Source organism: Herpailurus yagouaroundi, unplaced genomic scaffold, assembly GCF_014898765.1.
Source record: "Herpailurus yagouaroundi ecotype Mexico unplaced genomic scaffold, PumYag 28, whole genome shotgun sequence".
Classification (NCBI taxonomy): Eukaryota; Metazoa; Chordata; class Mammalia; order Carnivora; family Felidae; genus Herpailurus; species Herpailurus yagouaroundi.
The window spans coordinates 167,486,638-167,499,984 of NW_024412376.1; the positions used below are offsets into that span (position 1 = coordinate 167,486,638).

At 56.4% G+C, this 13,347-nt stretch overlaps 1 protein-coding gene across 2 annotated transcripts in view; it reads right to left on the bottom strand.

Moving 5' to 3' along the window:
* CFAP99 (cilia and flagella associated protein 99) overlaps positions 1-13,091 on the bottom strand; it is a 46,959-nt gene extending 33,868 nt beyond the window's left edge. For both annotated transcript variants that reach the window (XM_040489493.1, XM_040489477.1), the window contains exons 1-2: positions 13,002-13,091; positions 4,319-4,446 (exon numbers count right to left, since the gene is read on the bottom strand). In XM_040489493.1, the coding sequence (XP_040345427.1) occupies positions 4,319-4,429 (111 nt within the window). In that variant the 5' untranslated portion in view covers positions 4,430-4,446; positions 13,002-13,091. The remainder of the gene's footprint in view (positions 1-4,318; positions 4,447-13,001) is intronic.
* Positions 13,092-13,347: the final 256 nt, after the last annotated feature.

The following is a 13,347-nucleotide window of genomic DNA, read 5'->3' on the forward strand; positions in this document are numbered from 1 at the left end:
AGAACGTGGAAGAGTCCTCATGGTACTTTAAGTGTTATGTACACTTAGCACATTTATGTTATAATGTACTACCATTTGGTAGAAATTTAAAAAATTTTATGTAAAAATGATACTGTTTTCATATATAAAACGTATAATTTAGATGTAACTTTTGCTACATCTAATACCTATGCAAGAGAGGCCTGGGCAGTCTCTGGAAGGGACCACAGGACACTGCTCTCTGCTTGTCTCCTGGGAGGGCCAGTATCGGCGGGGGGGGGGGGGGGGCCCCCCCAGAGGCGACCTTGAGCCTTTTGGGTTTTGGATCTTTGATGTCATAAACCAGGCACTTAAACATATTAAAATAAAAAACGTTTCCTGAGCCCAGGAAGCTACTGACTAGGACAGCAAGTTCAAGGCTTTCCGGCCCTTGGCCACACTGCCGCCTTCCAGGCGAGGACATGGGTGGTGATCCAGGCCCCCAGCCCCCCAGTTCCCGCTTTCCCCCCTGTCCCTCTGGCGGGGGGTGGGGCGGGCTGGGTGCTCCGCTGGGCCTCTCCTCACCCCCGCTTCACCCTTGTGCTGACTGCCCAGCTGCCCAGCACCACTCCTGCCAGCCCAGTGCTGACCTTTCCATTCCCCTGCCCGCCCTTGCCCATGGTTTGGCCCGGGGCCCAAGGTTCTGCGCACTCAGATCCCACTTGGCCTCCCCGCCCACACAGCGCCTGTCACAGGTCAGGACTCTGCCGTCCTGACTCGTTCAGGTCCCTCTGCCTGAGGTGGGGGGGGGGGGGGGTTGCGGAATCCGTGTTCTCCCAGACCTCCCACCCCTCTGGTTCTATCTCAATCTCAAAGCCAGAGTCTTCTCTGAGGCTGCTCAGACCTCATGGACTTTGTGGATGCCCCAAGCTGCCTGCTGTGCCCAGTACGCCCCCGCCCTGGTCCTGCAGGCCCAAGCTGATTCTCTGGGAGTCCCTATGCCCCACCTGTTCAGCCTGGTGCCCAGCTGTCATGCTGGCTGGCCACGTGGGTCTCTGGGAGTGCAGGTGGGGGAAGGGGTGGCTAAAGGCAACACCCAGGGAGGGACGTCCAGCAGCATCCCTCTCCCCTACAGGAAACTCTCCAGTCTGCAGTCATCGTGCTCTGATGAAAGGACACTTGTTCCAAAGTGACATTAACTACGGGGGGCAGAGCTTGGAGCGCGGGGGAGGCGAGGATTCCTGTCCCTCCTGAGGGCCTGGCCAGGGAGCACAGGAGAACCCAGGCTTTCAGGCCAGCCCAGGTGCTTGCTGGTTCCATCACCCTCACCCCCACTGATCCCTCCCTCCTCCCTCCAGCCCCAGCCAGGCCCTCAGTGCCACTGTCAGGCCGTTCTGGAGACTGGCATCTGCAGAGGCTTGATGCCCACGTCTCAGCACCTACACACCCAGTGGCGATGATGGATCCCTTTCTGATCTACAGATAATCTGCAGAGAGAAGGTCAGCACACTGTCCCCCAATCCACAAGTCCTCGTACCTTCCCCACCCTTCGGCCAGGCTTCATCTGAACACCTCAGGTGCCCTCCTCTGCACCTAGTCCCCAGAGTCCAGCATTTCGGCAGCAACCCTGAGTGTGCCAACCTGGCCCCTCCATCCTTGGCCTCTCCCAGGAGGTTCCCTGTCTATACAAATGTCCTGGGGCTCCCCTAACAAATTACCACAAACTTGGCCGCTGGAAACAACAGGGATGTAGGCTTTCAGAGTTCTGGAGGACAGAATTCTGAAATTGAGGTGTCGCAAGGTCAGGTCACAGGGAGGGTCCACACCGTGCTTCTCCCCAGCTGCAGGTGGTTGCGGGATCCTGGCGTCCACATCTCATGGATATATCTGTGGTCACGTGGCTTTCTTCCCTGGTCTCTGTGTTGAGATTTCCCTCTCCTTATAAGGATGCTAGTCACTGGATTTGGGGCTCACCCTAAGTCAAGGATGCTCTTATCTCGAGATTCCTAATCATATCTGCAGAGGGGGCATTTCTTTTTTTTTTTTTTTTTTCAACGTTTATTTATTTATTTATTTTTTGGACAGAGAGAGACAGAGCATGAACGGGGGAGGGGCAGAGAGAGAGGGAGACACAGAATCGGAAACAGGCTCCAGGCTCTGAGCCATCAGCCCAGAGCCCGACGCGGGGCTCGAACTCACGGACCGCGAGATCGTGACCTGGCTGAAGTCGGACGCTTAACCGACTGCGCCACCCAGGCGCCCCAAGGGCATTTCTAAATAAGGTCACATTGACAGGTAACCAGCAGCCAGCACTTGAAGGTATCTTTTTCCAGCCAGGACACCTGCCCGATGGGCTCGTGTGCTGCGTTGTTTTCTGTCAGGGGGCAGCCTTGAGCCTTGAGTCTAACAAAAGCAGTGGGTTCCTTCAGTTTTCTGGACACAAGAGTGTGTTGTCCCCACTGGGTCAGACTTGAGGCGGGCATTGGAAAGGATCTGGGAAGACCAGCGTGTCAGAAAACGCAGCTGCCGGCCTCTCCATCTGACGCGAGCATCCGTGCACACCCCGGCCACGCTGGCCAGATCCCTGGGACTCGGCGCGGTGGGTCTGGGGGCAGAGGCGTGCTTGCCTCCCTCCCCACGGAAACGCACACATAGGGGCATGATGCCATGGCTCACTAAGCGACAACTGCCGGCAATAATGTGTTGTCACAGACCCAACTTTCTGTAACGGTTATTACTGAGAAATAAAGATGCTGGCCTTGCTGTTTTTGCTGGGCAGTGGGAGAAAGCTTTGGAGGGCGGGTGCGGGGGAGCTGAGGGCAGAGCGGAGACACCAAGGGGCCTCCTTGCAAGTGGAAGATGAGAGAAGCTCGGGCGAGGCCTTTCTTTTAGGATGACACCGACAACAGCAGTCGTGGCTGACGCGAGAGAGACCCGAGGAGGGTGGGACAGAGGCAGCTGTCCCGCCAGGCCCTGGAGCAGCCACTGGGGAGGGCCAGGCCCACGCGGGGGGGGGGGGGGCGGGGGGGAGGGGGCGCGGAGCTGTGCAGGGCGTTTCCGCTTGGGGAAGATAGTTGTGGTAGGGTCTGATTTCCCCAAATGCTAGGGTCTCGGGGACGAGCTTGAGAGAGGGGTACAGGCTGCTGCCCGGCCCCTGCTGCCAGAGACATCGGTTCCTGAATGAAGCCGGGGAGAAGGGGTTGGGTCAGCGGTCCCAAGCTTTCTCTCGTGGGAGAGTCTCTGCTTTCTGGACCCCTCTAGCCTTTGTGTGCACAGCCCAGGGCCCCAGCCCCTTCTGCAAGGCAGCGACCACTTCAGGGTTTCGGGCCGCTGGACCACAAGGCAGCTGACGAAGGAAGAGCGTTCCCTACCACACCGCAAGGGAAAGGGAGTCCCTCTGTGGCCGGGGGCCCAGCAGAGCCCACGCCTGAGCAGGTCATGGGGGCCAGCCCACCTCCCCGGGGGTGGGCGCAGTGAAGAGCTCACACACGCCTGTTAAGGAAGAGCAATTCTACCTGGCAATTAAGGACAAGCATCCTGTAATTAATGCATTTGCTACGACAGCCCCAGGGGGGCTGGGCCCCTGCAACGCATGCTCCCGCTCCCTGGGCACCTACCCACCCCCGGTGGACGGACTGACAGACGCACAGAGAGGCTTCTGAGGGCGGCCGAGCTGACAGGTGGTGCTCCAGCGGCCCTGAGCCGTCCCAGGACGTCAGCCAAGCGGACTCTCTGTAGGTGCTTGAAATGGGGTGGGCTGCAGTTGGGGGAGAAAAGAACAAGGACCATCCAGGGGCACGGGGACGAGAGGTGAGTAGCAGGGGGGCGGCGGGTTGGCGGGAAGGTCCCTTATTTCTGCCAGCTGTGGGCCACGAGGAGAAGGAGGTGGGGGCTCCTGTGGGCCTCGCTGCCTTGGCCAGCCCCCGCCTCTCTGTCGGAAGCCGGTCAGCTCGCTGGCTGCTCGTGCGTAGCTGCCCTGGGAGGAGGCCACCCTCCAGAGTGGAGGTCCATCCCCAAGCTCACTCTTCTCTATGTTCAGTTTTGGACGGTACCGTGCAGGCACGTCCTGAGGCACGGTGCCAATATTCCCTTTCACAAGAGTGGTCTGATGCATGTTCCAGATGCCAGGGATGCCTCTCGAGGCACAGAGAGGGTCCCTGAAGGCCTCTAGAAACACTGCAGCCACTATTGTGACCTAGAGTGAAGCTGAGGACATCCAGCCTTCGAATGGCACGGGGCCGTGCCCAGGGCCTCTCCCCAGGGAGGACGGAAAGCAGCTGTCTTCCTAGAAAGTAACTAGCTACATGACAGGTGTCACCAGCATGCCTCCCAGCCAGCCCCGAGCCGCCACTGATCCTACCTGCAGGGCGGTGGACGCGGCCTCCAGGAACTGCTCAGCACTGCCCTTCTTAGCCTTAAATTTGTCCAGTTGCCCAATCACAGTTTCAATGCATTTTCCGTAGTAGGCCATCTTCCCAGGGCAGGACTCTAGAAGCAAACCACTACAGGTCACACCCTCCATGACCTCTGGGCTGTCAGCTAGGCAGGTGGCAAAGGCAGCCACAGAGGCTTTATCAATAGACGGGACGTCCCCTGGGAGCCTGGGACCTCTCACAGTGAGGCATGTTAGAGGGAGACAGGGACCCCAGCTGGGGAAACCCGGGCCCACTTCCTGGACCGTGTCCTTGCAGGACTCTGCCGTCCATGGGCCCAGGCTGGCCCTGAGGAGCCCACCCCAGGCCCCCACCCACCCACAGATCCTGGAGGCTCCCAGGCTTCCCCACATGGCCCCAAGCCCCACAACTGTGCATGGCTGGGGAGGACGCCTGGGAGGGGTAGGCCTCTGAGCATATCTCAGCCTAGCTGGGGTTCAGTGACTGTTTATACAGAAGGTCTTGCCCAGAGGGGTAGGTGACCTAATCCCAAATGGTTGGGGCAAGAAGAATCCTCAGGTCACCAGGTTCAACACTCCCATTTTATTTATTTATTTAAAATTAAAAAAAAATGTTTATTTTGAGAGAGAAAGAAAGAGTGTGAGCAAGGGAGGGTCTGAGAGAGAGAGAGAGAGAGAGAGAGAGAGAATCCCAAGCAGGCTCTGCACTGTCAGCACAGAGCTCGACATGGGGCTTGAACTCATGAACCGTGAGACCACGACCCAAGCTGAAACCAAGAGTTGGACGCTCAACTGACTGAGCCACTCAGGTGTCCCTCAATGCCCCCATTTTAAAGGTGGGGGACCCAACACCCAGCAAGAATGCACAGTTGGTAAGTGGCCAGATCTCGTATGGGCATTGAACTTTCCAGAAACATACTAGCTCCAGGAGACCAGCTTGCCCAGAGCCTCTGTCTGGGAGACCTTGGAAGAGCTGCTTGGGTTGGGGCTGGGACCCTGGGAACTGGTTCTTTTTTTTTTTATTTTTAAAGAAAAAAATTTTTTTTCAACGTTTATTTATTTTTGGGACAGAGAGAGACAGAGCATGAACGGGGGAGGGGCAGAGAGAGAGGGAGACACAGAATCGGAAACAGGCTCCAAGCCATCAGCCCAGAGCCCGACGCGGGGCTCGAACTCACGGACCGCGAGATCGTGACCTGGCTGAAGTCGGACACTCAACCGACTGCGCCACCCAGGTGCCCCTCTGGGAACTGGTTCTAATAGGTAAGCCCCAAATTGCTTAGAGGGGGGTGGCCAGGCCCATCAGAGGCTCCCTCTCCATGCCCCCGTCTTGTTCCATGCTACTCGAGGGGTGTCTCTGGGCCACCCCACTGCTGGTCTTCTTGGGCACCAGCTGTTGGCAAAGCCAGGCTGCTAGCATCCTGGGGACAATGCAAGCACCTCTCCTGAACCCCCAACAAGTTGGAATGGATCCAGAGAGCAGTCCCCAGACCTAGACCCCCCAGAATGGAGACTGAGTGAAAAAGATAAAAGCTGTATACACTGTCACTGGGGTCCCCAGCAAGATGGGCTGTCCCAGCCAGTCCAGCCCATCGGTTGAGTCCCCCCACTGCCTTCAAGAGCGTGAGGGCTAAATGCCACCAGATGCTTCAGAGAGCCTCTGACACACAACTGTGAAGCAGAGGCAGGGGAGAAGCAGAAGCAGACAGCGGTTAAAACCCAGAAAACGTGCCTCTATCACCTCCGAGAGATAAGAGAGATGTGGTATCCAAGGAACAAGAACAGTGGAGGAAGACAGAGTCTTGGAAATTAAAATATGGCAGCAGAACTAAAAATACAAATAGAAGAGGTGGAAGGTATAGTTGAGAAAATCTCCCAAGAGAGCATAAAAAGATGAAAACACAAAGTAGGAGAAAAATACCCAGAAAACCAGGGAACCACTCCAAAAGGCCCAAATGCCCACGAGCAAAGAGAAGACAGGAGTCACGGGAGAGAATGGCCCAGGGCTGAAGGACGGGTCGGTCTCCCTGTGGACGGGGCTCTTGAGCGCCTTGAATGCTTTTGTCACCGAGGGAGACAGCAGGTGGCATAGGAGGGGACAGGGCTGCGGACCAGCCTCCTCCCCCAGCAGGGAATCCATCTCCAACCTGGAGGACAGTGCGAGCAGAAAGACTAGGCCCTGCACCCCGCCCTGCGGAGGGAGCCCAGAAAGGGGCAGACAAGGGACTGGGAAGCAGGGGCATTTCCAGGAAGGTGACAGCAGGAGGCAGGCCAGGGGCACCAGAACAGGGGAGCCCTCACCTGGCGCAGCATCCCGAGCGGGTTTGAGCTGAGCGCTCTGGGAAAGAGGCTTTGACTCCTGCCCTCCTCTGCTGGCTGCACACCTGGGCCCCCGCACCGCCCGGCCCTGAGGCCTGACTCGGGGTCGCTCAGGCGCCCAGCCCTAGCGGTGCAGGGACAGAAGCCGCACGAGCCTCTCTCGTATGCGACCAGAAGACGGACCTCTTGGAACAGGGAAACGCACTGAAACCGGCTCGAAGCCCTGATGCCGGGTGCCGGCCCTGAAGACCAAGCCTCAGGAGAGTCCGGGTTCGGAGACCAGTCAGTGGTTCCACGAAACGAGAGCACACTGCAGGGGGCAATGGCTGAGACCCACAGAGGACTATAGCGGGGGCTGAGTCCCTATTTCTACATCGGTTCTTGCCCCAAAGTGGGCATGACCATCAGTACTGAGTGAGCTAGCTGCTGGCAGGACCTGGCTGCGGTCACTGCCCCAGGGGCCACCTAGAGTCAGGTGGGCTCAGGCCCACCTGGAGAAAGGAGCTGGGGACCTGCATGCAGGCACTGAAAGCAGTGTGCTCATCCATCTGTCCCTATCTTCACCAGGACCACCTACACCGAGCCCAAACTTTGGCCTTTGCAGGTGCAGGGGTCGGAAGGACGGGTGGTGACGTGGGGCCAGCGCGTGCCAGGTGACCCCCTTTTGACGTGCGGCCAGGTGGCGGCATCGCTGTGAACACACACTGAGCTACTCGTTTCTTCCAGGTCCGCCCCTCAGCAGTGGGACAGGCCACCTGGAGAGCAGGCCACACAGCACCTTTGGGAACAGAAGCAGTCCCCATCTGTGGCTCGAGGGCGGGGGGCTGGCCGGCTTGGCCCCTCCTCTCTCATCTGCCAGGGGCAGGCCGGCTGGACCGTGGGAGCAGGTCCTGACCCTCGGACGCAGGCAAGGTGAGGTGAGGGCCGCAGCGAGGAGGTCGGCACCTGAGACAGAGGTGCAGGAGGGGTAGACGAGGCCTCGCGCGGCTGTGGATGCCGTGCAGTCCTCCTGGCCCGAGTCCCAGGTCTGCTGGGCAGCTGAGGACAAGTGACTTAACGTATCCGAAGGCAGGAAGTCATGACCCCTACAGTCAGGGCCCTGACCTGGCCGCCTCCTCTGGGTGGGTTGCCCTGCTCTGATGTCCCACCCCTGGCGATGGCATTGCTGACCACACAGAGGGACACTCGAGGTGTCTCTGGGCCAAAAGGTAGCATTGAGGGGTGTGCAATCAGTTCTTTTTTCTTGCTGTGGGAGTCTGTATTGCTAGGAACTCCTCCCTGGGGCCTGGCTTGCAGACTGAGTGAATGTCCCCGGAGGAAATATTGGCTCTGGGAGAAGTTCTGGAAAAGATCTATTTCCATAGTTTGCAATCTTTTCCCTAGCGAGATCTGACTTTTCTCAGCCTCATGCAGCTAATGGACAAAGGGACTTTTTAAAGGCTGCAGAAAGTGGTGGCCACCCCCCCCCCCAACACTAACCACCCCTCCTCTGGCATTAGAGGCCTCGCTGCATGGGATGGAGCTTGGAAGTCTTGAGGCCACAGGCTGCCTGTGGCCCCTCTGGATGAGCCCTTGTACTTGGTTATTTGTGTTCATGCAAACCCTTGGCCCTGGGCCCCACGCCCGAGAGGCTGTGGGACGTTTCCAGGTGAGGATCACCCAGTCCGGCTGCACCAAGTGGCCACAGACCCACTCACCAGGTCTCCCAGGCCTGGCCCTCCGCCTTCCCCCCCCCCCCCCCCCGGCACAGCCACTGTCCTCCCGGGCAGGTGTTCCAGTGTTAGATGGCAGTGCCACTCTCTGAGGTGAGGGAGGTTTGGGGGAGAGTGGCCTCAGGTCAGGGGAGTGTCCTTCCACTAACAGCCATCATTAACAAATCCCCCCAACTCTTGGGGTACCCAGCACGTCCTACCCCTTCACAGCCTGGGCTCACAGTCCCTGGGGTCCTCCTCCTGCTTCCCGTCCTGTACCCCAGCTCTGTCCTCCCAGGATTCTCACTGGCTCTCAAGCCCCTTCACGTGGATCTCCTGAACCTTGAACACGCCTCTCCTCTCTCCGGTGAGCTCCTACGCATCCCTTAACACCTGATGCAAATATCAGCACCTGTGGAGCCTGCTTCCTCCTCCCTTAGCTCTTCCCTTCTCCGTGCCTCCTCTGAACTCCTCCAAACCCATGTGACGCACTGCACCGTGAGCACCTGACGCAGGACCCTCCTGTGCCACTTCTGCGTCCACAAGCTGATCTCCGGCAGCTTACCCAGAGCTGGTCTCCAGCAAGTGCCGCAGAGGTGTCTGCGGAGTCAGTGACAGGATGCAAACTGCAGAACAGTCAAGCTGAAAGCGTCAGCACAGAGCCCAACACAGGGCTCGAACCCACGAACCATGAGATCATAACCTGAGCTCAACCGACTGAGCCCCCCAGGTGCCCCTGTATTAGTGATCTTTTTTAAGTCAAGCCTTTGCTTCCACAGATCCTATAGTTCGACAAGTTCGGTTTCATTGTTTCGTTTAATTGGAGAATAATGCATGCCCACGAGATATTTGCTAAGCAAGTAAAGGTGGCACAGAACAAGCCCCACGCTGAGTTGGGGGGTTGAGGTGGGGGGGGGTCAGGCTCCCCATCCCAAGGGAGCACTTCCTGCCTGTGGGAGCCTGAGCCCCAGGCTGGTTCTGCAACCCTCCAAACACCCGCTCTGCCAGATTCCCGGTAACATCTCAGGATGAGCCATAACTGGGGGAAAGGGACACCATGTCAACATAGTAGAGCAAAATAGCATTTACACATTCTGGAGCTCACAAGGAAATGAGCACAACTAGTAAAAAGTCTATTTTTACAGAAACAACGTTGAGGATGCAGTCTTTTCGCCCCTCCCCCAACAGGCACGTGGGGGCACTGCCCCGGGATGGGGTCTGGCCCTTGGCCCTACCTTTCTGCATCTGCTCTGAACACAGCTCTGCCTGGAGGAACCAGATACCGGCAGGAAAAGGGTCCCCCCCGGCACCTGCTGTGGGTGGTGAGTGTGGGCGGTCTGCACGTGTTTAGTGGGAGATGTTCCTCAGGCAGGATGACTTCCCTGCCCTCCCTCCTGTCCCGGAGCTGGAACATTCGGAAGAAAGGATGCTCCAGGAGGCCCTCTGGTGATGGCTCAAAGTCCAAGAAGAGCCAGAGAGGCAGCCAAGCCCTGTCCCCAATGCAGAGCGGGCCTGGACAGAACTGGAGGCAACAAACGGCTGAGCCAGGTGGAGGATGCAGAGGGGAGTCTGTGAGGGGCTGTGCGGAGGAGGGGGGTCCCTGGGGAGCCCAGCTGGCTGGAACCATTAGTCCCTGCCAGTCTGGCTCACTACCAGGCCTGAGGGCCCCTGGGGCAGAGGAGACGCAGAGCAGCTGCGCCAGGAGGGTGGAAATCAGGAACAGAGACACTTGAGTCCTGAAATCTTACTGAAATTAGCCTGTGAGCTTAGTGGACACAATGACGTGTTTGGGTAGGAGACAGGTGGTAAAGTCTTCTGATTCTGATATCTTGGCACCTCAGCTTTGTTCTAATGGGGTAAAACCAGATACATGGGAAGTGGTATTTAATTCCCAAGATTTAACTCCACGAATCAAGACCTGTCTCAAATTTAAGGAAACTTTAAAGGTGGGCTGGACCAAAGCTTCTCTTTTCTTAGCAAATCCTTTATAGACAGAAATGAGATGACAGGAGATTTAAATTCCATCAGACACAAACCAGCTCAACACCCTCAACCACTAGAGAGGCTTCATTTACACAGATACAAAATGTGTGTTAATTAACATAAATTCTTTTCTTGGCTTTTAATTCCGAGTAAAAATCTCCTAAGGATTTTTGCCAAGTCATGCTCTGACGGATTGTGCTTAAAGTATAGACCCACACAGCAGGTTTTGCTGGTTGCTTTTTAATCTCCACTCTCCCTTTCTTCCTGAATAACAAAACACTGAGTTTTACTTGGGTTTATTGCCGCCTAACTGAAAGATGACATTCCCTGGCCTCCCCAACAGCGAGATATACCCTGAAGTACAAGGATGTGAGACTTCTGCAAAGTCTCTCTGAAAGGGAGAGGCTTATACTCTTCTTCTCTTTTCCTTCCTGCTGGCTGGACTCAGGAAGTGATGGCAGGAACTTAGGCAGCCATCCTGGCCTGTGAGGAAACATGTTAAAGGTGGCAGAAGAGAAAGCTAGAAGAGTCCACGTCCCTGATGACTTTTTGTGGCCAGGACTGGCTCCCCATTGACCTCCTTTTTTTATTATTATTATTTTTTTAATGTTTATTTATTTTTGAGACAGAGAGAGACAGAGCATAAACGGGGGAGGGTCAGAGAGAGAGGGAGATGCAGAATCTGAAGCAGGCTCCAGGCTCTGAGCTGTCAGCACAGAGCCCGATGCGGGTCTCGAACCCACGAACCGTGAGATCATGACCTGAGCCGAAGTCGGACGTCCAACCGACTGAGCCACCCAGGCGCCCCTCCCATTGACCTCCTTTATGGAAACATAAATAACCTTGCTTGGGCCTCTCTGGTCTTTGGATTTTTCATTACATATAGCTGAACCTAATCTTAATTGATACACCCACTTCTCAGAGGTCAGCCTTCCTCCTATGCACAGTTTCAAACTGGGGAGGATAGGAAGAAAGCCTCTGCACAAGCAACGACAGCCCTAGCCTTGGAGTCAATGAAGGACAGAACCGTGGAGAATAGTCCACTGTCTACAGTGAGTTCTTATGCTAGAAGCACTGGCTGGGGAGGAGCAGGTCTTATGTGTGAAGATTGAGAGTCCATTTGGACACATTGAGTTTGTGGGGATTTGTTAGACATCCATTGGCAAAGAATGGGTAAAGGGGTCTGCAGTCCCAGGGTGATGTTCAGGCTGGACATGTAAGTTTTGGAAACGCCAGGAGAAAATGGGTGTTTACCAGACCATGTGACTGCAGGAAATCACCCAAGGAAGGAGTGGATAGAAGAGTTTCCAAGGTCTGGGGCACCAGGGTGGCTTAGCCGGTTAAGCGTCCAACTTTGGCTCAAGTCATGATCTCATGGCTTGTGAGTTTAAACCCCGCCTTGGGCTCTGTGCCTACAGCTCAGAGCCTGGAGCCTGCTTCTGATTCTGTGTCTTTCCTCTCTCTTTGCCTCCCTCCCTCTCTCTCTCTCTAACATAAATAAACATTAAAAAAAAAAATAATAAGAAGAATTTCTAAGGACTGAGTCCCAGGGCTTTAGTGTCAGGAGGTTGGGAAGCAGAGGAGGCCCCTGCCCAGAAGACTGAGAAGGAGCAACCACTGGGGTGGCAGGGAGTGTGATCTGTTCCAGCCAACTGAGGACGCCGAGTCCGGGAGGAGAGCACTCAGCTGAGTTGCCTGCTGCTAACGGTTCAAGGAAGAGATGGGGCTGAGCTCCAATCATTGGATTTAACAACATCAGGGTCAAGGATGGCTTTGATGAAGAACTTGGGAGAGGGAGTTGGGTGAAAGCCCGATCAGAGCAGGCTCAGGAGAGAAAAGGCGAAAGGAACTGGAGATAGGAGGCAATGGGGACGGGGTGGGGTCTGTGTGCTGGCAACCTAAGGGAGCAGAGTGGGTGGCAGCTAGAGGGGAGTGGGCAAGATTAGCCAGGCACTCAGAAGAGAACATGCCCCACCACCAGCACACACGGAAGCCTCAGAAGCTGCCTCTGGGGACACTCACACGGACTTCCGCGGACCATTCTAGTCGAGAAGCACCCGAGCCCTGAGACCCCGGGCCAACGAGTCTCAGAGAATGAATTCTCTACCAAGGGAGAAGTTACTTCTACTCCCCGCACCCCAAATCTGCACATCTCAGAACACTCAGAGAAGCGGTGGTGGGTGGGGACAGGGAAAGCTCCAAGCTGTTGGGGGGGCGCCAACTGTGATCTGGATCCTCTTCCTACAGATAAGAACACAGCAGCCTCTTTGTGCCTCAGTTTCTTCAGCTGTCAGTGGGAATTTAAAGTGTCTTGTACTCAACACATGTTTTTAGCTCTGCTTGCCACATAAACAGGTTCTCAGATTTTGGTGATTATCTTAATGGACCCATATTAGGGCATCATTGGGGGCAATAGTGAATATGGGTGAATATCTTTTTAAAAAGCACCGTTTATTGTGGCGATAAAAAAAAAAAAAAAGCACCGTTCACTTTAATCAAGGAGCTGGGAAGAAGACCAAAATTAGCGAAAGTAAGAAGATGGGAAGCAGGAGATGAGGACTGACCGTGGGAAGTTGTTGGAGAGAGGTGCTGATGCTGAGGAAACGCGCCTCGCCCTCCTCCCTGTCGGGTTCCACCTGCTCCCTTCCCCCTCCTACCTGTGTGCTGGCTTCACAGGAGCTCCTGCCGCCAAACCTTCCGTCCCACCTCCACCCGCCGCCACAGCAGATGCCAGGGCCAGCGGGTCCCCCACTTCACTTCTTCTGTTCAGCCGGGACCTCTGCCACCACCCGGACAGGGGGAGCTCGCGCCGGGGTGCAGTTTGGGCGTCGTCACCTAGCAACCGGAGCCACGCACCGGCGCCGCCGGCGGGAAGACTACAAGCTCCAGAATGCACAGCGCCCGCTGTGCGGCCAAGGACGCCGCGCCCAGGGCCCCGCCTCCCCCCAATGCCCGTCGGGACTTGTAGTTTTTCGCCCTCACCGGGAGCGCCGGGTCGCCCTC